Below are 23,995 nucleotides of genomic sequence, written 5' to 3'. Positions count from 1 at the left end.
TGTGATGCCAGTACTGTCACTGTGTGACACAGAGAAGTCAATAACAAAGTTATAAATGTAACAAATAGGTTTCTCCCACAAAATAAAAAAATAAAATATTTATTTCATCTTCATATCATACTTTCAAATTTCTTTGTGTGTTTCTGTGGATGTACACAGTTTGGTAGTACAATGGTCATATATACTTAATAAATTTACATGTATACTTGAAATTTATTTTTATTTTGCCAATTTTATCTAGAATTTGGGGTCTGTTGAACTGGATTTGACTCTGATTTTATCCAACTTACCTCTCCAGCCTCAATTTCTTCATACCAACTCATATTTTTGGCATTAAGTGGCTCTTTCCTATTGTGTTCTTTTTTTGTCCTTCTTTATGGAGAACATATAAAGGCAGGACTACTTCCTGGTCTAATTTGAATTCTGTTAGGCTCTTTTGAGCTACCATGTTTCCAAGGAAAGCCTATAAACTATTAACATTTTTTAAGTTGTATCCAGTACTCCTTCTCTTACTTAGCATACATCTCTTATTACACTATTATGTTGAAATTATCTCTTTATGGATCTTCATTCCCTATAAAACTATAAAATTCTTGAGGGCAGGGTGTAGCATCATCACCTTTCTCATATTGACATATGATAGGTTCTTAGCAAATGTTTGCTGAGCATGGAGAATCTATTGTTGTTCATCCAATCAACTAAACATATTTTAATTGTAGCAGCAGTGCCATAAATAGGCCAGGCACAAGCATTTAATTTGCTATATTTTATTCCTGTTTCAGTCTCTGTGCTTCCACCATCCCTATGAATCTGCAGTTTTGATTTGATTTTGTTCATTTGATGGGAGAGGCTTCCCTCTAGTTATCTGGGCTTTTGGAAGATATATTATTTTGAATAGTTTAAGAGAAGTTGAGCTTTGAGGAAACAATGCTGTTCTTACTGTAACTTGTATCTTATTTTAAACTTAGGACAAGACTTGTATTCTCCATAGGCTCATATTAAACTAAACATCTCTGCTGATCTGTGCTCTTTTGAAGGTGATTCGCAAGGGATGGCTAACCATCAGCAACATTGGCATCATGAAAGGAGGCTCTAAGGGATACTGGTTTGTCCTTACTGCTGAGAGTTTGTCCTGGTACAAAGATGATGAGGTAAGTCACAAAAATGACAGAATTTTTTAAATTAAAATGCTTCTGTTTCAGATGAATTGATTTTATTGTCATATACAGTATTGAGACTGGTGGTTTTCATTTAGTAGTTGACTTGGGATGTTTGTTTGAAGAAACACTGTTTTTTCCTCATAGATTTTAAATTTTACAGTAGTTCCCTCAAATATCTTTTATTTCTTTGATGTACTCACATGCTTGTTTACCTAAAGGAATGGAGTTAGGGACCTGTAGTTGAAAACTTCCTTCTTTGTAAGAATGGCCAAGTTACTGATATAGTGAAAGCTATTTTCATTAAATAATGTTTTGAAAATACTCAAGGTAATAGATCATCATAGAAACAAAGTTAATAGCAGTGATGCAGAGTTAATAAAGCATTTTGGAATTGTTGCTGTGACATCTGTCTCAAATGACAGGCTTTTGAAAATGTCCAAATCACTAGTCTTCAAGTGAGTCCCAGATAATTGTTTATACAAATTTTTTCTTTGAGAATTTGATATCTATGTAAAAGCATGAATTATGATAATTATGGTGTTCTGGTTCACGTTAAATGTTAATAATTTTGGTCCTGTGACTTATTACTCGTTTAAATCTGATAGTTAGAAAAGCACACACAGACGAAAATCAGTCTTACAGAGCCATTAAAGTGCTATAAAATGATACTGGTAAACTTGGGAGGGCATGGATGGAAATTCAGCAGTGTTTTGGAAATTTTACTAGTTCTGGTCTGAGGTGAGAAGTTTTTGGTGCTTTTAACGCAGCATGCAAACATTGGTTAAGAATACTCTGTGATGGCAAAACTATTTAACAGGTGAGATTGTGTCAGTTGTGTTTAACTGTAAATGGCAAGCATTTCAGAGTTAAAAGTCCTTCCATTCTTGGCTTGATAGCTTTTGAAAACACTACAAGGTACTTTCTCAAATTATTGGGGGAAAGCTTTGTGTCCTGCCTAGTTCTAAGTGCTTTGTGCACAATTGTGTGTGGAATAAGTATCAGATGACCCACCAAGGGCCACTATATTTTCTGCAGTGAAAGTGAAGTCGCTCAGTCGTGTCCAACTCTTTGCAACCCCATGGACTGTAGCCTACCAGGCTTCTCTGTCCATGGGATTTTTCCAGGCAAGAATACTGGAGTGGGTTGCCATTTCCCTCTCCAGGAGATCTTCCCAACCCAGGAACTGAACCTGGGTCTCCCGCATTGTAGGCAGACGCTTTACCGTCTGAGCCACCAGGGAAGTCCAAATTAAAAGGAAATCAAATCCTATAGAAAGATCCAAAGGAAATTTCTACTCAAAAGCTTTATTTCAAATGTTTATGTCATATATTTTACTAACTTCAGTCAAACGTGACATTGGTCACGAGTCTGAGGATTAGCACTGGTTTCTTTCCTGGGCTGGCTGCTTAGATAACCCTCTTAATTCTGTGGAAGCTCCAATGTTTAAAGGCTATAGCTTCCCAGAGCTCTGAGATGCCTTCCTATATATAAACATCAGGAAATAGAAAATCTTCTTTTGTGTTCAGTTGCCCTGCTAAATCTTCTCTTAGGCACATTTTGCTTACAAGGATTTAGGTGATTATTTATGTACATTTAAATACAGATTGGCCTCTGAGTCTCTCTCAGTTTTTCCAGGGAAAGCAAAAGACCTTGCTGAAGAAGCATAATAATTATAACTAGTTTTATTTTTATTTTTTTCTTTATATACTTATTTACTTTTGGCTGTGTCAGGTCTTAGTTGTAGCTTAATGGGCTTAGTTGGCCCACAGCATGTGGAATCTTAATTCCCCAACTAGGGATCAAACCCACATTCCCTACATTGGAAAGTGAATTCTTAACCACTGGACCACCAGGAAATTCCTAGTTTTATACTGATTAATGACTCATTTGCTTTCCTCATAGCTCAGTTGGTAAAGAATCTGCCTGCAATGCAGAAGACCGCAGTCCAATTCCTGGGTCAGGAAGATCCACTGGAGAAGGGATAGGCTACCCACTCCAGTATTCTTGGGCTTCCCTTGTGGCTTAGCTGGTAAAGAATCTGCCTGCAATGCAGGAGACCTGGGTTCTATCCCTGGATTGGGAAGATCCCCTGAAGAAGGGAAAGGCTACCCACTCCCATATTCTGACCTGGAGAATTCCATAGACTGTATAGTCTATGGGGTCTCAAAGAGTCGGACATGACTGAGCAACTTTCACTAATGACTCATTTAATCCACATTATAATCCTAAGGATAAGTACTATAATTATCTTCATTTTTCAGGTAAGTAAATGAAGGAAAAAACATAACCTTTTGAAAAAGTCATTTTTTGGGGTTCAGTTCTTCTTATGGAAAACACTTGGTGTTGGTGAGAATAACTCACTTACCAAGGTCTCACAACTGCTTGATGACAAAGCAGAAATTTGAATATAAGCTATCTGGCTCAACCACAAATGGAGGCAAGAACCTCCAAGGTGTTGGAGTTTTCCTAGTCAACCTCGTTCCACTGAGGATTTATTAAGATGCGTTCCAGGCATCCTGGCATTGACCTTTTCATGAGTGCTAGTATCAGGAGCTCTGAAGACTCAGATTTGCTACTACCGTTGGAGTATGGCTTTAGGGGTTTTGTTGTTTTCGTTGTTTGGCTGTGTGGGTACTGAAAGAAGCCAGTTGAAAGGCACATGATGCTCTTTGCAGGGAAGGAGGAGGATTTGAGGGCTTGGTGAGCTCATGGTCACCCGTCAGCCCCTCCTCTCTGCTATAAACTCAGAAAAGCTTTTTACAAAATCTCTGCTGCCGAAGTTCTGTCATGAGCACTTGATTACAATAAACAGAAAATACATGTGTGCAGTTATAATAGTAACTGGGTGCCAGAGAACATTTTTATTAAAGGTATATATGTGAAAGGTGGTTGTGTGTGTGTGTCTTGAGAGGCAGGGATGGGTAACAATGATCCTTGAAACAAATTGGGTTGATTGAGGTGAAGAAAGTTAAGAAAAGGGTTGTTTTCCTAGTTTAGAGTAGTTGATAAAAGAGAAAATGACAGGCAAGTTTGGTGCCCTATGGAGCTAACTACTAGACTAATAATACAAAATCAGATATTAAGTGCTCTGAAGAAAATAGGTCAATGAGCTAGAAACTGATAGGAAGAGGAACCTTTAGATTGAGTGTTTGGAAAGAAGAAACACTGCAGCAAAGACTGGAATGATGAACTGTGTCGAAGATTGTATTGAAGAATCCTCCAGGGTGGGAGTGGGCAAAATGGAGGAGGGGTAAGACAGAGAAATAGGAAATAAAATCAGAGGTATCGCATCAGGCCCCACCAGTGATTTGGATTTTATCCCGAGGATAATTGAAAACCATCTGCCTGTGTCAACAGGATGTGGCCTGATTGGATTTCTGTTTTAGAAAGATCACTCTGGCTGCTGGGTTTAGCATGATGTGTGGGATGTAATGTGTATGTGGATGGAGTGGGGTTGGCAAGAAGAAAAGAAGGGAGACTAGCTAGAAGACTGTATCAGTGGTTGAAGCAAGAGAAGATGGTGGCTTGTGCTGGATGGAGGGGAGAGCCCAAGTTCAGGGTCGCAACTTGATGGGCCACATACAGCTACACTGTAGTCATTAGATACTGTTCCTCATTAAGAAAAACTGCTCAAAAAAAGAGGTAGGAAAATTTCCAGATATTAGTGCCTGACTCGTGACCCCTATCTTCAATGTTTTTGTGTCAGTGGGACAGAGCCTTATTCCCCTGGAGCCATTCTCATTTATTCCCATCTTACTGCCTCTTGGCTACCACCACCCTGGTTCTCTATTCTGCTCAGTTTCTCTTACCAGGACTTCCGACCACCGCAGGCCACCTTTGAGCCTGCTGGTGGGACAGAAGGGAGGCGTCAGCACTGTTCCTTGCTCTTCAGCGTTATTCAGTTAATAGTTATTAGCACCTGCTGGGAGATGAGGATGGAAGAGAGGGTATGGGGAAAGGAGGTCAGGAGAAATATGAGGAGGGTGGGGCTTTGAGGTAGTGATCAGTCTCTGGCCTCTTGAATTTGTTCCCTCAACACCCATCCTTTAGTAGCAGTTTTAAATGATGCTTAGATTTCATACCAGCCTTGCTCTCATAGCTTAACTATGCTTCTGGATATGGATTAAACATGTTTCTGCGGGCAACTTTGAAAACCCCAAATTTAAAATTTTCCTTTGTGATAATAAGCACGAGTTCTTACTCAACTTTTGGAGTCAGTTTGTTGGTAAGTTGAGTGTTTGTGTTTTGTTCCTCTGATATCTCTCACATCAGTAGCTACACATTTTGGAAATCCTGTTCCATGGAAGTTTTTCTGTCTCAGTAAAGCAAATGTGACCCTGTAAATATTAAGTTACATGTTTGTCATTTATTTAATAACTTACATTCAAATTAACATAGAGAATTATGGTTTGTTTCTATGTTCTTTCTTATTTCTGCTTTCTTATGTAATTAGACTGATATGTTTTCATTATGATCTAGTTGGCTGTGGAATAAATAGCATATTATGTCATATAAATGGATATGGTTTTATTTAACTTATGACAGGTTTGTAGTAAATGTAAATGGCTTATGAAGTGTACTTGTGATTAAAGAATGGTGGTTCAAACTCTTTACAGGGTGACATTAATTGAACGAAAGACCCTATAGACAATGGTGCAGTGAAAAGGGTAAGATGCTAGAGAATGTGAATTTTCTATGATTAACTGCCAGTGTTGGAACAAGTCAAACTTCTCTGAGCCTCTGTTTTAGCTTTTCAAATGGGGACTATTATTGACCAAATCACCTCAAAAGGAATTTGTACAACTCTAAGAAATCATATGTTAACAAGTGCCTTTATAAACTTTTAGGTATCACATTTATATATTTATTCTTATCATTGCAAGTAATATTACACCCTCCTACAATAATGTAGATGTGAAGAGCTGACTCATTTGAAAAGATCCTGATGCTGGGAAAGATTGAGCGCAGGAGGAGAAAGGGACGACAGAGGATAAGATGGTTGAATGGCATCACCGACTCAATGGACATGAGTTTGGGTAAACTCTGGGAGTTGGTGATGGACAGGGAGGCCTGGTGTGCTGCGGTTCATGGGGTCACAAAGAGTCAGACATGACTGAGCGACTGAACTGAACAATAATGTCATTCTTTGACTCACATGCCTTCTAATTTCCAATTTGTTGTTATTTCCTATTGTGAGATAAGATGTATGGGATCTGGAATTTTTCAGCAGAGAATGGTATGGTTCAGAGAGTAAGATGAAATTCAGATTCTGTCTCTTCAGTGGGACTTTTCCATGCTGCCTCTCCTTCAGCCTGTGAGTTAGAGATGGTGATATCAAACTATGTGATTTCCTATCCAAGATGGCAGAGGCAATAGCGTGATAACCCCACGTAATAATTTTAAGCTCGAGTTTGTATGATGGCAATAGTAGGTCCCCAACATTTCCCCTGTTTTCTCCCTATCCTTAAAGTAACTATCTATCCTATCCTTAAGTTTTAGATGGATTCATGAACACCTTCAAACATCTGTGGACCACATGTTTTGAACCATTATTGTGTGTTACAGTAATGATATTTGTAATGTTACTGACAGATGATCTTGATAGAAAGGTTTCCAACCTGTGTCCCAGGCAATGTTATTTCCACTTGTAATCTTCAGAGAATCTATATAATACAACGTGCTTATGGAAAACATAATTAATCTACCTATTGGATGCTTGACTATATATTTTTTGTGCTGTGCTGTGCTTAGGTGCTCAGTTGCGTCTGACTCTTTGTGACCCCATGGACTATAGCCCTTCAGGCTCCTCTGTCCATGGGGATTCTATAGGTGAGAATACTGGAGTGGGTTGCCATGCCCTCTTCCAGGAAATCGTCCCAACCCAGGCATCGAACCCAGGTCTCTTGCATTGCAGGTGGATTCTTTACTGTCTGAGCCACCAGAGAAGCCCAGGACTACTGGAGTGGGTAGCCTGTCCCTTCTCCACTGGGTCTGCCCACCCTAGGAATCAAGCTGGGATCTCCTGCATTGCAGGTGGATTCTTTACCAGCTGAGCTACCAGGGAAGCCCATATTATCCTTTAGCATTATTAGAAAAGTGGCCCTGCACACGTTTCTAGGGGCTATGTAGGCCTCTTCTTGGGTTCATTCTCTCCAGGGTATTCTGTCATTGGGTATACCCCAAGTCAAGGAGGAGCTGGATATGGGGGTGAGGACAGAGCTGGATTTGTGGGCTTGCATGTCTCATACATCCCTTGGGGTCTTGGATGAATCCTACTCAGTTCTTCTGATTTCTATCAAAATAGTAACATAAAGATATTTGTAGTACTTATATTTACTAAGGATTAGAAGAAGCAATACAGAAACTCAAACTACCTTAAGTATAACATTAGACAACCCTCTGTGCAGCAGTTTTTAACCAGGTGACGACACCCTACTTAGCAACTCCAGCCTTGTGCTGGCTCAGCCCAAGGAGGGTGCACTGGCCTCTTTCTTTTCCCCTTCCCATCACTCTACTCAATGCTGTCAGTTCGGATTGCCCCAAACTCAAGGTATTTCCGTGTTTCCTCATTCTTTTATGTGCATCCATTCAGCTCTCCTTAGCATGTAGTCCAGCCCTCGCTTCAGTCTCAGTTTTGTATATCCAGATTAGTCAAAATACTCAACCAAGCCAAATGGACTTCCAGTTAACAAGTTGCTCCTTAGTTCTAAAGTAATTGTAGTTGTAAAAAACATCTCTGCTATTCATGAAACTCATGAAACCCAGGTTTCAATCTGAATGGTGGTCTGGATGATGATCATCATGATAATGGTTAACATTTATCATTTGTAGTTTACCAGGCACTGAGCCTAGTTAATATTTCATGTACATTCTCCATTTTAAAAATGAAGATTGAGACTCAAAGAGAATGAGTAATTTAGCCAGCTACTAAGTGTCAGTGCTATGTTCCTAATCACCTATTTCCCAACAAATATATTCTGAGCACCAGTTGTGTACCAGACACTATCCTGGTCACTAAGGATAAAGTGGTTAACAAGTTTCCCACTCTTATAAAGGATGTGTGTGCGTGTACTGAATCACTTAAATTGTTTCTGACTCTTTGCAACCCTATGGTCCGTGGCCTGCCAGGTCCTCTGTCCCAGGCAAGAATACTGTAGTGGATTGCCATGCTCTTCTCCAGGGAATCTTCCCAACCCAATCTTCTTCAAACCTGCATCTCTTGTGACTCTTGCATTGGCAGACAGGGTCTTTACCACTAGCACCACCTGGGAAGCCCCTTATGAAGGATACTTCTTGATAAAGAAAACATAATCAAGAACACCTATGAGATTCAGATTACAAACTATGAATAAAATAAATACAATGATGTGTTTGACTTAAGAAGTATCTGGGATGGGACTCACAGCTTGGAGAGGGGTGACGTTAAACTGAGTGGTCAGAGAAAGTTTGTATTAATGCCTAAGGCAAGATTGAGCCTGATGAGTATAAGAAATTGAATTTAGGCCACTGTGACTGGAACAGAGAAAAGGATTATATAAATTTTGATCCTAAGAATGATGAGACAACTTTGAAGTTTTTAAGCTGGAGAGTCACATAATAGGATTTGAAATTTTTATAGATCTTTTTGATTGTTTGTAGAGAGTGGATTGGAGGGGGACAAAGCTAGATTGGAGAGTTGCTACAAAGCTATTGTTGTGATATAGTAAGAGGTAATGGCAGCGTGGGCTAGGTAGTTTGAAAGAAACTGATAGAAATCAATGAATTTGAGGGATTTTTTTTTCAGATGGTAAAATGACAAAAACTCATTACGTGTGCCAAGTATTGGTTGATTGCTTAAATTCCTGCTCAACTGTAAGCCTCCTGACACAAGGAGCCACTATCTTGTACCATGTTCTACCACCAGTAGACAGTACTGATAGGTGATGCTAAGTGACTATTGGTTGAGTGAAGATGTGGTTGAGCAAATAAATAAAGCACAGTATAGTTATTCATCATATCTTAGTATCTCAAGTGCCTAAACCAAATTATTGAATTACAGGGTAAAATTACCACTAGAGACAGACTGTCTTAAATTTTTCTTAATTTTCATCATTGAAGGTTAATGGGCTTTTTTTTTTCTTCTGATCATATAACTTCCTGGAATCAAGATAATTTATGCAGAAAATAAATTTCCCAATGTCATTTTCATATATTATAAATATATTTTGCATGGTTCTTTGGAGGGATTGCCTTTAAAAAGGGCAAGGCATTGGAATAAAATAGAAACTATAATTTCAAAAGGATTTTGGATTCAGATAGTTTTACATTAATACTTAAAATCAGTTTTGGAAAAAAAATGTGATGGCTTTCATTTAAAATATTCCAAAAAAAAAACCCACATTAGAATAGAATATTCTGATTCAAGGAAAAAGAGTCTTATTTTTCTTGATATCAATAAGAAAAGTGTAAATGGTAGTTAAAATCCAATTTATGAATAATGATAGTACATAGTCAATATTTTTTTCCATTTAAGTAGGCCAACATGAAGATTAAAATCATAATGGGAATACTCCTAGGGAAGTAGGGTAATTCAGCAGAAGTATTTCCAGTGGAAATGTACCAACCTTACAGTATTGAAGATAATCCAAAATTTGCATTGAAATAAGGACATTCTTTGGACTCTTCAAAAATTACAGGCCTCATTTTTGTGGGTTGATGTATTTGGATAGCGTGATAAGGAGATTATATAATTCCCTTGTAGGGATATTTACTTAGTATTGTTTTATTATGTAGCTGTAACAGTTGACACATGTAACTTTGGTAATAGGAAACAAAGTGACAGCTACTATATCCCTGGATGGCAAAAGCTGTGAGACCGAGAAGTTACAGAAATCTTCGGCTCTTTGCATTTGCACTTACACTTTCAAGTTTCTGGCTGTTTCCTGCTAGATCTGTATGTTCCCTCTGATGAGGTCAGGATTGACCCTGTGAACGCTAGTCACACTCCTTGCTCAGTTGTTTTAGTTAGCCAAAGCCTAGGTATTTTTACTTTATAAAAATTCTCAATAAATATTAAGATTTAAAACATTTATGTTACTTTAAATTCTTCATGATCACAGTTATATGTGTGCTTTTTCATATACATAAGCTATCTTATGTTATGCTTTTTAATGCAGGATTATTTCATATAAACATTTCCAAGTTCTTGCATTATCCAAAGATTTATAATTTTGAAAAATAGATGGTATTATATTCAACAAACCATAATAGTAAATGCTATCTCAAATTTATTAAAAATACTTATAGACTTAAACCCATTCCCTCATATGTATTATTCATTGTACTCAGAAGTTTATATTAGAAGAAAAATATTACCCTTTCTATTACTCTTTCCTGGAAGAGTAAAAATTTTAAATGTAACTCATTTAACAGATTTACATATCTATAAATATATACATATATATGAATGTAAATGTATATATATGACATTCTTTCAAGCTAAGATAAAAAAAAATATAATACCAATACATTAACCTCCTGTTTTAAGGGAAAATTATTTGAAACATCATCCTGGAGTGGCTTACTACCGGATGAATGTGCTGGTCTGGCCTCCTTAGCTTTCCCTTGGGAGTTTGGTCGAATGGAAAGATCTCCTTCATGTTCTGATCAAGCTATTGTGTCAGTCAGAGGGCTATAAGCACTACATGGCACTGCCTTGCAGTGTCCACATGTGGACTTTTGTCAGATATGTTTGCTACAGATTATATAGAGCATTTATAATTGGGTGATTCTGTATTTTTACATTTTATATTTTGGTTATATTTTGCATTTGTTTATATTTTACGTTTTGTGAACTATTGTTTAGGACTTTATTTGCTGATCAGGGGACTCTTCTTTAAGGTAAAAACCTTCATTGCACAATGTGTTTTGCAGTTGCACATTTTAGCAGATTACATATTTCCTTAGGCCAGATTGTAAATGCAAGAATTTAGTTTTAATCATATTTTTACCTATTAGTTTTACCCAGTCACTGTTTTTATTGATGTTATTTTTAAGAAACAATGGTGTCAGGTTGGTAAAATATCACATAATAATAGAAGTTTTGAACCTGGTGGTTTTTAACCTTATGATTAAATCTTTCATTGTAAAAATGAAATATCTGAATAAAAATAGTTTGCTGTAGTCCAAAATATACATTTGAAATGTTTAGGTTTAAGAAAACTCCCAAAATTTGGTAATCTTGTGCAACATTTTTTAAAGCTTGACCAGTATGTTTCTAAGAAAGAGGAAAACTAGTTCTAAATACTGAGGTTAAAACATTTTAGTGAATCCAATCAAAGTTGACAAAATTTCTAAGTTTACCCATCTCCCTGCTTTTTACCCTTGAATGTTTGAAATATTCATATAAATAGGCTGACCCTGATCATTTCAATCCAGTTCACAGGGTGTAAACTGAAGTTTTGATATTTCCTCAAAAGATATGGCAGAATATACCCTGCATATCCTTTAATGCCTTTCTTTGTTCTTTTTGAAAATAATTGAATTGCCTGAACATTTCAAGGGTTTGAAAGTTTACAGTGAATGGGAGCATGTATTCCAAGTGAATACATGTGCTTTGGCCCCTTAAATACCACCTTAAGAAATATAGTTCCTTCTTAATTAAACAATGACAATAATAAACTTATGTACATCGTGACACTTGGAAATATCAGAGCTTCAATTTCGGCTTTCTATGTATCAAAAGAAGCAATTGCTCTAGTACATTTGAAAATTATGTTGGAAGTAAATACTCTTTTCATTGTGTTTTACCCAGACCCAAGCTGGCAGAGTTTGTTAACTCAAAATACATGGTCCCTGGAGTATTATCTCGTCACTCTTTTTCTTTTCTTCCTCTTTCTCTTGAAAAGTCATGATGTATGGTTTAGTTCCAAAACTAAACTTAGTTTTGGAAGTAGAATTATTAGAATTACTTATTCTTTGTCAAGCATCAGGCTGAAGTTATATTCATTTGGGGGGTGCTGCAAAGCTGTGTACAATCAATGTCAAGGGTAGTAATTTACTGACAACAATTAGGAAAAGAGAACTATAGAAAGCACAGTGATATTTTCAGAAATGGGTTTTATTATATTTCATAAGCACCACTCACTTTACTTTTGGTGGGTTTCAATATTTGAAGAAGAAGAAGAAGAATACATACGAGTTAAGAAACCAACAGATTAAAACTCCAGGCCCCCGCGTCCCTCATTTTGGCTGTAGCTCTTGGTGTAGGTGCTACGGAGTGAGGGCTGCTCTCTCTCAATGGCTGGTTGTCACTCAGGCTGGGTTGTCATGTGACTGCCTGTCTGTGCCTGCTGTACAGGTGAGCGGATGTTCTGCACAGCAAGTGTAGACAGGCAGACACATGACAACTCCGTCCAGCCAGGCCCTTGGTTCCTTCGGGTTTCCTCTGCTCATGGGCAGATACAATCAGCCTGTTTTCCAGATTTGGTGATTTTGGAAGGTCAGGGGAAAGGGAGAAAAACACACAATAGAATTAAACATTAAAACATTATGGAGCTAAAAACAAGTTAGACTTTCGACTTTATTCAGAAAGTTACACTGATACATTTGTTCCAAATGTGCTAACATGGATAATTGACATAACAGAAAGCTCACACAGACATTTTCAGGAAAAAACAACAACAAAAAAGACTAAACACACGGTTTATTCTTAAATCCAATTCATATTACTACTGGCCCACATGCAGTCAGAGTTCAGAGTAATTGAACCAGATGTTTTTCCTCTTCACGAAAACTCTGCATATTTTAAAACTGAGGTTAAAGATAAAGACTGTGTTTATACATGTTTCTTGTAATGGATAAGTACCATAACCTTGCCCATGAAAAAGAAGCTTGTCATTTACATGGAAATGGAAGCCATATTCATAATAATTAATGAGCCTAATGTATTTGACAGTTCAACCAGCGGACTTTGGTATTTGATGCTTTGACAGTGGGATTTTCACAAGGGAATGCATTTTCATCAATATTTTATTAAGCAACAGAAATTTATTTAAATTTCTCATATTCTTTTTAATGCAAAGTTTTAGAGTATGGATGTGAAAACCAAATAAAAAGCAATTGTGAGCTTAAGTTCTCCTCCTCTTAATTAACTACAGGGCTGTGCCATGAATCAAGAGGGTATAATCTAAAAGGTTGTTGCTCATAGTGATGCTCACAGTGTGTTTTGGACATGTTAGTGCAGTGCAGTTACAAAATAGTACCTTAAGCATAGAAAAGGAAACTCGATTTCATATCCAAAAATGAAAATCAGACCCTTTAAAAAATCTCCTTAAAATTCGTATAAGAAAGAGTTAATAGTGGTAAGCATACAGTTAGGAAATTTAATTCTGGTGACTTGAGAATAACTCTACTGGTTATTTTAATGTAAATAATCAATTCACATCCTTAGAGATACTTAACAAATTCCTTTGCCCTTTAAAAAATAAAATATGTAGATAGTCAAAATTCCAATAAACAGAATTTCTTAAAGAATAAAACAAAACCTTATTGTCCAAGGAGTGTGTACTTAGGGAATTTTTTCCAAAGAATTTTAAGGAAGCAAATAGTTTGTTATTTCCCTTTAATTGTAAAATTCTGTGAAAATAGAGAAGAGAAAGTTTACGGAGAACAAATTAGATTTTAGAGACTGAAGAAATGACAGTATTCTATACATCTGAATTTTTATGCAGTGATTAGATATGGTACAGTTTTAACAAAAAGTTGGTAAGTGCAACTTTCTATTTATTTAATTTCAAAAAATAAATATCAGATTGTTTCTGGTCATCACTTCTGAGTGGAAGACTTATTATTTTTTCTTGACAGAATCAAAACCATCACTAAACTTGGCTGCTACTTAGATAATTACAAGGCCAGAGTATGCAAAAACAAATACCTTAAGGAACTATTTTGTTACTGTTGCTGCCTTCAATGCAACAGAAAATATTTATGGAGTGATTCACTAACAAAGAGCATATTGGTAGAATTTTAAAATTACTGTAATTCTGTATAGCTTTCCCTCTCTCTCCCATAAATAATTTGATCCAGTTAACTCTGCTCAATTAAAGGAATGATGCATGCAACCTGAAAAAATAGAAAGAAATATTTGTGAGTTTATATTATCCTTTAATATGAAGCAATTCTATTAAAACAAGATATCCCAATATCTTTGTGTCTGAAAAACCATAACTGTTTTTCAGGGGCAAAAAATCTTGCTAAAAAATGATTTTATTCTACTTATAAGATGTTTGGACAATTTATGTTTCTAAAAAATTTTAAAAGCACAATTTTAGTAAGTATGTGGTATATGCACACCTTTTGGTTATATTGAACCTGCCTCTAAGCTTTTGTAAAAGATGGAAGGCTAAAAACATACTGTAGACTTTTTTCTGTCTTCTAAACTGTCCAGTGAATATTAATTCATTATCACTCAAAATAGTAGGTAAAATATAAAAGAACTGTTTATATTCTATACCTTCTATTTTATATATGGTCATATGCCGTTTTTTGGTCTTTTATTTATGACCTTAAGAAAGAAATGCAAAAAATGAATCCTATTCTAAGTCTTTTACAGCAAAATTAAACCAAAGCAACTCCAGGAAACTGGTTGTCACAAAAAGTCAGGAAATTCAAAACTAAGATTTAATTATTTTCCTTAATTTACTTTATTACCTCTATTTATTAAAACTGATAAAAATCCTTAATGAGAGCGCTTCAAACAATTGACAGATATTTCTATCTACATAATTTGTAGCACACCAAGGTTAAAAAAGTAGAAGAAAGCAAATAAGAAAGTTTCAATCTTTATGCAGGAATTTCCTGTCTTTTCTTAGGTTAAAGCCTGACTTCTAGTTATTTTAAGCTGGCATTTATGAGTGATGGTCTCTTAGTTATTATTTAGACATTGAGATGGGTGGGATAGTCTCCGTAGAGAGAGGAAAGTGGGTTGTTTTTAAAAAACAAATCTTTTGTAGAGTAATCAAAAGCTTTGACTTCTCTTTAGTAAGGATGGATGCTGGTGGGTAAGTGAACATTTTTACATTACCAAATTGTATTTTCTTTGTATGTCCTGTAACAGTTTTAAGACTTCAACCAGAAAAAAGGGGGGTTGGGGAAGACGATTCCTTCATTAGGAGTTTTGTGCCAGAACTCTTTCCCACAAAGTGAAAAACTTGGGTGGTCTGTAGGGTGAGAGGTGGGGGTAGATAGTATATTTTGGTTTTTAAAAAATATAAACACAGTATCTTGGCAGAAAGCTCAAATGCCAAGCAGGAAGGACATTAAACCTATTGACAACTGCAAGAAAGTAACCCGTGTGAAATTTTGTCCCATTGTAAATAAATTTTCTTTTGGTTTTAAGATCTATGGCTTAAAAAAAAAACCAAAAAACAGTGGGAGTTGAAAATGTAAATAAACTGTTTCATATTGATTCTTTCCAATTAAGAAATGATGATGTTGAAGCTAAGGCTCTGAATTTCCTTTTCTTAGATAGCGGAAAAAGTTCTCCTTTTAACTCAGTAACTAGTCTAACTTATCAATCACCATGTGCTAAAATGCAAAGTAACTACTAAGTTCCTAAGAAGTACACTTTGGATGGGCCTTGCAAACAATTTTGTCTTTCTGAAGATGTACAATATTTAATTTTAATACTTAGCACTTACCATTATTTCCAGGGGTAGTTTTAGTAGAGGATGTTCATTGTTGGTTAGTTTCCTCTGGAATAGATCCCTTGATTCCTAAAATATTTGTATATTTCCTTACAAAGTAATATCAAAATAAAGTTAAACATTATCCTAATTGCCCTGGAAATAGATAGGGTTATTTTATCATACATATGTTTATACATGTTGGTATATATACCAGCGCATAAACTACCATCCTTCCTTTAGTTGGCAGTGGTTTATACAGTGAGCTTTTACTTTTGATTTTTAATTTAGTCCATACAATTTAAAAATACATACTATTCCTTCCCATTTGTTAAAAGCTTGCATCAAAAATAGGTTACCCGAACTCCACCGAGCACATGCAGCGGTTCCTCGGCTATGCTTTTTTCAAATTAATAATGTTTCTGCTTCTCTGCTTAGGCCAAAGACACCACCGGGTCCCCTCTGTCTCCAGACTAAAAGTCACCCTGAGGGAAAAAATAGGTGAGGAACCAGTGGTGATTTGTTTCTTTAAAGCAAAAAGGCCACTTAATATGAAAAAAGACATTTAAATTAAACATACGTGAAATGAAAGCAAGTTAGGAAATTCAGTTATTCTATGGAGTAAAAACACAAGACAAAAAACCCTCATATTTGAAAATTCTTAAATATTGCCAAAGTACTTTATCTTCTTTGGTAACTGTATCAAACAGTAAAAATATGTTTCTTGAAAAAATAAACTCCTGTAAAGCTACCTAATAGATTTTTTTGTTGTTGTTTTCCTATGTTAAAAAAAAAAAGTAGATTTAAAAAATCTTACTTGTTCTGTTAGAAATAATTAATAATGGAAGCCTCCAAGATACAATAGAAAACAAAAAAAAAAGGATGACATTACTGAATCATTTAAATGGAAGAAATCGCTGTAATAAATCCTTGCTTTTTGTATTTTAGCTAAAAATAATGAATAAAAGAGAAAACTTTTCTACCAGCTTTGGAATGATCAAGTGGTAACTTTTAAAATAAGTTCTTTCAACAAAATATAACTAGGGGGACACTTTGGTAATCAAATGTTTTGCCAGAGAACTTGTGACAATGTTTGAATTGTTGCAAAATGTATGATTTGGAAAAGGATTTGTTAAGGAATCACTATAACATGACAGAATTTAAAGGAGGACAAAAGAGGGTACATTCACACAAAAGCCTAAAGAACAGATATTTTCATTATATGGAATTGTTTGGGGATAGATATAAATGAAGGTTAAAGCAGTAACATTTTTTTCCAGAACGTTCTTTAAGGGACCCATCTCTAAAGTTCAACATGGATCGTATTGCACGTATTGCAATCCAGACTTTCTCCATTATTCTCTCTATTGGGATTTCATTCAGCTTGAGGGTTTTCCTCCCTCCCACCTTCCTCCCCCTCTCCCACCCTCCTTCACCCCCAGGACAGCTGGAAACTGACCAAAGAAAACTTTGCTTTCGTTTACAAATTCCTTTTTTATCAGTGGGTTTCTAGACAAAGTACCTTATCATTTTAAGTGCTCAGAGAAATAGAAGCATTGTAAAATATAGCCAGGAAGGCTCAGCTGACCAGCAATTATCAACCATTCTTAGATTTTTAAAAAATGTAATACAGAGATACATATTGGAATATCTGAATATAGAGGTTTTTATTCTCCAATTTATTTGGTTGCTGACTCAATAAGTTCTGGGTTGGTGCTCTTTTCTGGACCAGTCCTATCTGCATTGTCTGGTAGGCAAAAATTCTTGGCAGCCTCTCCTTTTATTGTTAGATAATATTATTCCTGATATTTATATTATATAAAATTTAAGAAAAGCACTATTCAGATAGCATTTTAAAAATAGCAAGTATTGTTTACTTTGGGGCAAAATGGATTCAATCCTGGGATGCTAAATGTTATAATTCAGCTCTCATTCAAATATGTTTTTAAGTCTCTGGATTATCAATTTCAACAATTCAAAACCAGCCTCATTAAATTATTCTTAAGTGTTTGGCGTCTTTTCATATTTCATTTTGAAGTGGGAAAACCTTTAAATTTAAGAAAATACTTAAACTCCAGAAATTGAACAACAGCTAGTAAATCGCAGTGTACCACACATCGTTGCTCTTTTAAAAGTAAACGCAGACCTGTCTGTCACAATCCCGCCTCGGTTTCTCTCCCATGTGAAAGCAAATCGTTGGCTCCCCACCTGGGCTCTCCTGGTCACAGCCCAGGTGAGCAGTCAAGAAGGCCTTACCCACAGGTCTTCCCTCGAGCAGTCCTTTCTCGGCAGTGTCCCCGAGGGCTTCCTGGCCCCTACTGTGCAAAACCTGTGAAGAAAAACACTGGATATGAGATTCAAAAAAGGAGCAAACAAATGTCTTCCTCCTTGGAAACAGCCACTTTTGTCCCCAGCTGTCCATGGCGTTGCTCTCCCTTGCCCAGTCTAACCAATGTGCAGACTACTGTACAACGGCATTGTCCTGAACAGGTAGTCTGAACACTGGGGCGACGGAGCAGGATCTCCAGAAGCTTCCAACTATGCACTTAAAAATCCTCTCCCGGTGTTGGGGAAAAGCCTCCCTTCCTGCACCAGGGGTTGCCTTCGGCTTCCCCCCCGAATTCTGCTGCCCCGACTGAGACTCAAGGGCTGTGATTTCCAGTCTTGACGTGGCACATTTGCTGCAGACTGGGGAACTGGCAATGAATTTAGGACCAGGAAAAGGGGGAGGGCTGGGCTGGAGAGTCCATATATGGGATGATGTCACCCTGGGGAGGTTTGGGTATGCGCTGTGCCGCTGGAGAGACCGCTGGAATCGCCTGCTCTCAGACATGGGTCTGTGCATAAAATGGTACCAGATGTTTTAGTGTAATGTTAAGCAGTCATTTCATCTTCAGGCCAGATTTTTTTCCTCAACTGGGCAGGAAGTGGGCCCCAGTATGGAAAAGCTGTAAAAAAAAAAAAAAAGTCGAGATGTACAGTTCTGCTGTGGCCAACTGAAAGTGAGTTAGTGTAGAAGTACAAATTTGCTGTCCGATCCAGGCTCGAAAAGTAATTTGAAGATAGAGGGTAGATAAAAAAGTAAACAGTAAGTTGAACACTGGAAGCCAGGGCTCATTTGGAAACCTTTTTGAGCTTTCCTGTGGTACTTTATTTTCTGGTATTTCACTCGTCAGAAAGGGCAGATAAGTTCATTTTTTTTTTTTTTTCCTCTCTCTCTCTCTTTCCCTCCTCCTCCTCCTGTCTGTTGGATCTGTCAGCAGCTTGCAGGCTGATCTAGACTTGAACAGTAATTATAGCAACTTCCTGAAAGTGAAGCCCCCATGAAAAGTCTGGAGAAATGTTCTTTGTCATGGCCTCTCCATGAGTAATTAGTTCCACATGTGGCCTTCCTCAGCGATTTTGGCTGGCTCTCCGAACGCTGTGCTATAGCTTGACCTAAAGAAACTTAAAAGTTTTCATTTCAAGCCTCCACTATGAAATAACGACTCCGATCTCCTAACAAATTACCTCTGGTAGATCCATGCTATTAGGTACAGCACTGTTTTTTTCACTGGTAATTCCTGGGTCTGTGTTAATATTTTTGTTTTGTTTTAATGGTATTCTACTGCTTAGTTTTATCGGTGGTTAATTAAATCTGTTGAAATTTGCCAAGTACCGCTTGACCAAAGGTTATAACGTATCAGCCCGCTGGCATCTACTTTTCTTCTCTTGGTGATGTTTTCAATTATATATTCTGTTGAATATTCTGATTGTCCAGTTCTCTGACTTCCCGTCCATAGTATTCTGATTGAAGTTTGAGTTGCCTCAAACAAGAGCTTGATTAATAGCCCTTCCAGGGATCAAAATGTGAGAAAATTTCTAGATAGCTTCCAAATTTGAGTGGCCAAACTAAGAAACTTAGAATTCTTTCAAGAAGTACAGCCAACGGAATTAATTTCTACTGACTGTCCGCAATACTTTTTAGAAGCAGAAAAATCTCTCTCTTTAAAATATGTTGGATTGAATATTTCAGAAGGCTTCAAGTGAGAATTCTCTCAAAGCATTTTCTTGTTGTTAAATGTCTTCTCTTGAATTAACATACCGTTAAAGGGTTCAAAAGTTATTACAAGCCCTGCTCACCTAGGGAGGGAGATTAAATAAGATTAAAATAGAATTATCCAGCAGTTTAGGATGGAACTAAGATATTAGCATTAGGTACATCATTCATAGAGAGATTAAATCATCAGTGGAAATTTGGAGGGATTACTTCCTATCATTGTACTTCTGCTTCCACGCTTATGTTTTCAGGGCTTATTCCATAATAGTGATTGAGCAAGCCCAGTGTGCCTCAACTTCTTTTTCCCCTGTCATTACTTCACAGTATTACATAATGCTAGAAATATGCAAGTGTGACTGTGCTATGCTTAGTTGCTTAGTTTGTGTCCAACTCTTTGCAACCCCATGGACTGTAGCCCGCCAGGGATGGGATTTCTCTGTCTATGGGATTTTCCTGGCAAGAATACCGGAGTGGGTTGCCATGCCCTCCTCCAGGGGATCTTCCCAACCCAGGGATTGAACCCAAGTCTCCCACATTGCAGGCGGATTCTTAACCGTCTGAGCCACCATGGGAAGCCCAAAGTAATAGTTTCATTACATGTGGATACCAATTCTGTCTTTTTTGAGTATGTATATGTTTACTCACAAATCATCATAGAGGAGCCATGAGCCAGAGAGATACTAGTCAGCCAGGAATCTAGCACTCCAGGTATGGGCTTGTTGCTGTCACAAACAGTGAAAGCCTTTCCTCTGCCCTCTATTGAACAGTTTTATTGATGAAACATGCCTTGGGAATTTTTGTAAGGCTGATGAAGGGTGATTCCAATTAGTCTGCTCCATGATTTCATCTTAGTTCACACATCTATGCTTTTTCAAATATAAGAGATATCTGTTTCTCAAATAGGGTTTTTTTTTAAATGACATTTTATTTAAGGAACTCACTTTTATACTTATTTTTACCGCTTTTGAAGCATTTTAAGTGATTTTCTACAAAAACAACTAGAAAGGTTACGTTCCACTTAGCATATATGCCCATCTCATTGGGCCTCCGAGTGAGGAAAACTTTCTTCCAAATAGTTCAACAAATATTTATTCTTGCCTACTCATGTGCTAGTCACAATGCCAGGGACTGGAATTAAGATGGAAAAGATATGATTCCTGCCCTCAAAGAGCTCACACTTACTTCTAACATTAGGAATGCTAATCTGTGACCAAGTTCAGTTGGAATAAGTCTGCCATGCCTTTATGGAAAGCCCTTGGCATTCACTTAGAAATGACCTGAGGACTTTTCTTAAAGTTATAAGTTAAATATCTAAAATGTGATGGGCTCTAAAAACCAAAGTTAAACATGATAAAGGCTTGCCTTTGAGAACTATTGTTATTTAACTCGGTTATTTCTAAAGGTATTGACCAAAGTGATAGTTTGAATCAATGGATGGTTTTGGGTGACTACAGAATTTGCTCTTTTTGAAAATGTCATGGAAAGGAAGCACTATTTCAGTTGGTTATCATTCCCAAGCCTAGCAAATTTTTATAATTTTTAGAAATTCTCAAACTAAAACCAGGACTGAGTCTTGTTTCTATGTATTTATAAAGGAACAGTGTTATTAGTATTTACAGTTAGAATAGTCTGCGACATCTAGGTATGCACACTTCAGATAGCATTTATATAGCTTTAATTTATTTGGTTGCAAGATTAGTACATGGGCATTATAAAAGTTCAAATAATAGAAAGTATGTAAGGAAAAAGTTAATAATCTTTCCCTCCAACCTCTACCCTCTCTGCTTTTTCAAATTGATGGTAACAGTTTAATGTGAACCCTTTTACCACCTTCTGAATGGTCATTTTATAGCCTCCTTATAGATGACAAAATTCTTTCATATATAGTCTATCCATTTCTTATAATAACTTTATAAAAAAGGGGTAAATATTATGATTCCCATTTTATTGGTGGTGAAATTGAGGCTCAGAGAGGTTAAGCATATTACCTCATGTAATTACAGTAAGTGGCAGAACTCAACTTTTTTCTGACTCAGAGGCTGTGCTGAGAAGCATATTGTTAGCCCACATAGATAAATTTTTCCCTTATTGAATTTGAATAGCACTTAACATCTTGTTAATAATTTATCAGTTATCTGCTGTCTTCTTTTAACTTTGTACTAAAATATTATTATTTCACATGTTTGGATTTTTCCCCCAAGTAGAATATATTAATTGAAGGTAGAAATGGTGTCTGTACTCTCTTTAACTGGCCTAAAGTAGGCCAGTCAGTAAATTATCAAAAATGAGTAAAAGTTACATGGTATGTACGTGATTTCCAATCAAACTTTTATCATGACAATAATTCAAGAATTAAAGGTATACTATTTTTTAATCTTAAATGGAAAATATGGTATAATTTTTAAATGTATGTGTATTACAGTTATGTATCAGGTTGCACTGTTCTTTTAGAAAGAATTGTGAACCTTGGACCAGTCATATTTCCTTACTTATTTTTGGCCTTCTAATCTTCTGGAAGCATCCTGTGTAGCTATCAGTCATACAATCTTGTGTGAAAAGCAGGACCTAACCAAGATGTGGTGTTTCCTCTCTTGTTGTTGTCTCCTTCCCAGTTTGTATTTGAGATAAAAATCTAGTTGACCCCAGTTCATTGCAAATTAGGGAAGATAACCCCACTTAGTTTGGCTTTATGTTGTATGGATTAGCACTTTTTTTCCTTTTTTTATTGGAGGCAATGCTGTCTTCTGGTCACCAGCATTTCCTATTTTTATCAGGGCCCAAAAGGACTGGGAGATTTGTTGTAGCAAAGCTTTCCCTTTTTCTCTCCTTCTCTGACTATCAAACAAATGGCTGCCTTCAGGTCACTGCAGTGAAGTGCCTTCTTAGCCAGAGATGTAACATCAGAGGCTATAAAAAGAGGAGAAATAGTCCAGAAGAGTGAACAGATTTTCTTTCAACAACTGAAAAAGAAGTTAAATTAGAACACCTGTAAATCATAAGCTTAGTGCAACTGATTTTACAGTCTTCACAAAGCTTGCAAAAGGCAAAGATTGTGAGAAAGTTGATTTTTAAAACGTACATTTACTAATGCATGTTTTGTTTCGCCCGTCTCTAGAATTTCCATTGCTGAGTCTGTTTATTTAGAAATCAGCCCCTAACCAAAATCAGTAAATATTTTATGAGCATTCTTTCCTCAAATCAATTGAGAAAGATAATGTTACGTCTTTGAGTTTTACTAACCACTGGCGTGCACGGCAGCCATTTCTGTATTTAAGAAACATAATACATCCGGCAGACCAACCTTCCTAACTCTGGCTCCTTGAACACCAGTCGCATGAAGGTAAATATATGATTTATGACTCCAGTAAAATTTGAAGCAGTGTCTTGAAATCTTTAGGGGGAGGTTAAAAAAAAAGGATTGGAAAATTAGTGCTGGCCTTTTGAGGCAGATTTTAAGTGAGAGCGTACTAGGAATGCAGTCTGCTGCTGCTTCAAGCCTCGAAAGCTGATGAGCATCATCTGAATGCTATGTACTATGAACTCTCATTGAATTCCACGTTACAGTCAGACTTTAAAATGAGTATTGGCTCACTTGGACAAGAGAAATATGGTGTCCTCAGGTCACTGATAATTTTAGAATATTGACTCCTGATGTCTTTTGACATCACCGATAGTTTATTTCCTTAGTACGACTCAGAAACAAGCATGCATGGTATCAAAAAGGGGAAAATAAATCTGTGTGTGCATCACATAGAGGCTCAGAAAGCACATTTTTCAGGGGTAGAAAAAGTATCCCTTTTGTGGTTGGAAGTGCAAGTTAAGCATACTGGCTCGAAGGAAATATGTGTGTGAAGAGAGCTTTCTGCTTATTCCAGAATACCTGCAATGATGCAGTACATCGTTATAGAAGCTCCAAGTCTTTGTGATGACAGGCATACCTGCATAATACATGGTGCAATATCTTTATTATAGGATGTATAATCTTTTGGTATATTCAGAAGGGAAACACAAATTATATGAATTGCTAAAAGGGTTAAATGCAACATAAATCTGTTTAGTTAAAAATATTAAGCTTACCTTAACTGGCTTCCCAATTCTGTTCATTCTCCAGAGAATTTATTTAAGGGATATGT

The 23,995-nt window shown here is 36.6% G+C and overlaps 1 protein-coding gene and 1 long non-coding RNA gene across 12 annotated transcripts in view; one reads left to right on the top strand and one right to left on the bottom strand.

Moving 5' to 3' along the window:
- The window catches only part of DNM3 (dynamin 3), a 619,318-nt gene that overhangs the window by 335,052 nt on the left and 260,271 nt on the right, over nt 1-23,995 (top strand). For all 11 annotated transcript variants that reach the window (XM_043486187.1, XM_043486184.1, XM_043486188.1 and 8 more), the window contains one exon: nt 1,038-1,151. In XM_043486187.1, coding sequence (XP_043342122.1) covers nt 1,038-1,151 — 114 coding nt within the window. The remainder of the gene's footprint in view (nt 1-1,037; nt 1,152-23,995) is intronic.
- LOC122452511 lies at nt 12,241-18,641 on the bottom strand. The gene is made up of 3 exons (XR_006272717.1): nt 16,183-18,641; nt 15,839-15,913; nt 12,241-14,261 (listed from the first exon to the last, which is right to left on the bottom strand). It is a non-coding gene; the product is annotated as an uncharacterized LOC122452511 (long non-coding RNA).

Source organism: Cervus canadensis, chromosome 13, assembly GCF_019320065.1.
Source record: "Cervus canadensis isolate Bull #8, Minnesota chromosome 13, ASM1932006v1, whole genome shotgun sequence".
Lineage (NCBI taxonomy): Eukaryota > Metazoa > Chordata > Mammalia > Artiodactyla > Cervidae > Cervus > Cervus canadensis.
The sequence above is the reverse complement of the archived record's forward strand: the minus strand, read 5'-3'. Positions and strand labels throughout refer to the sequence as shown.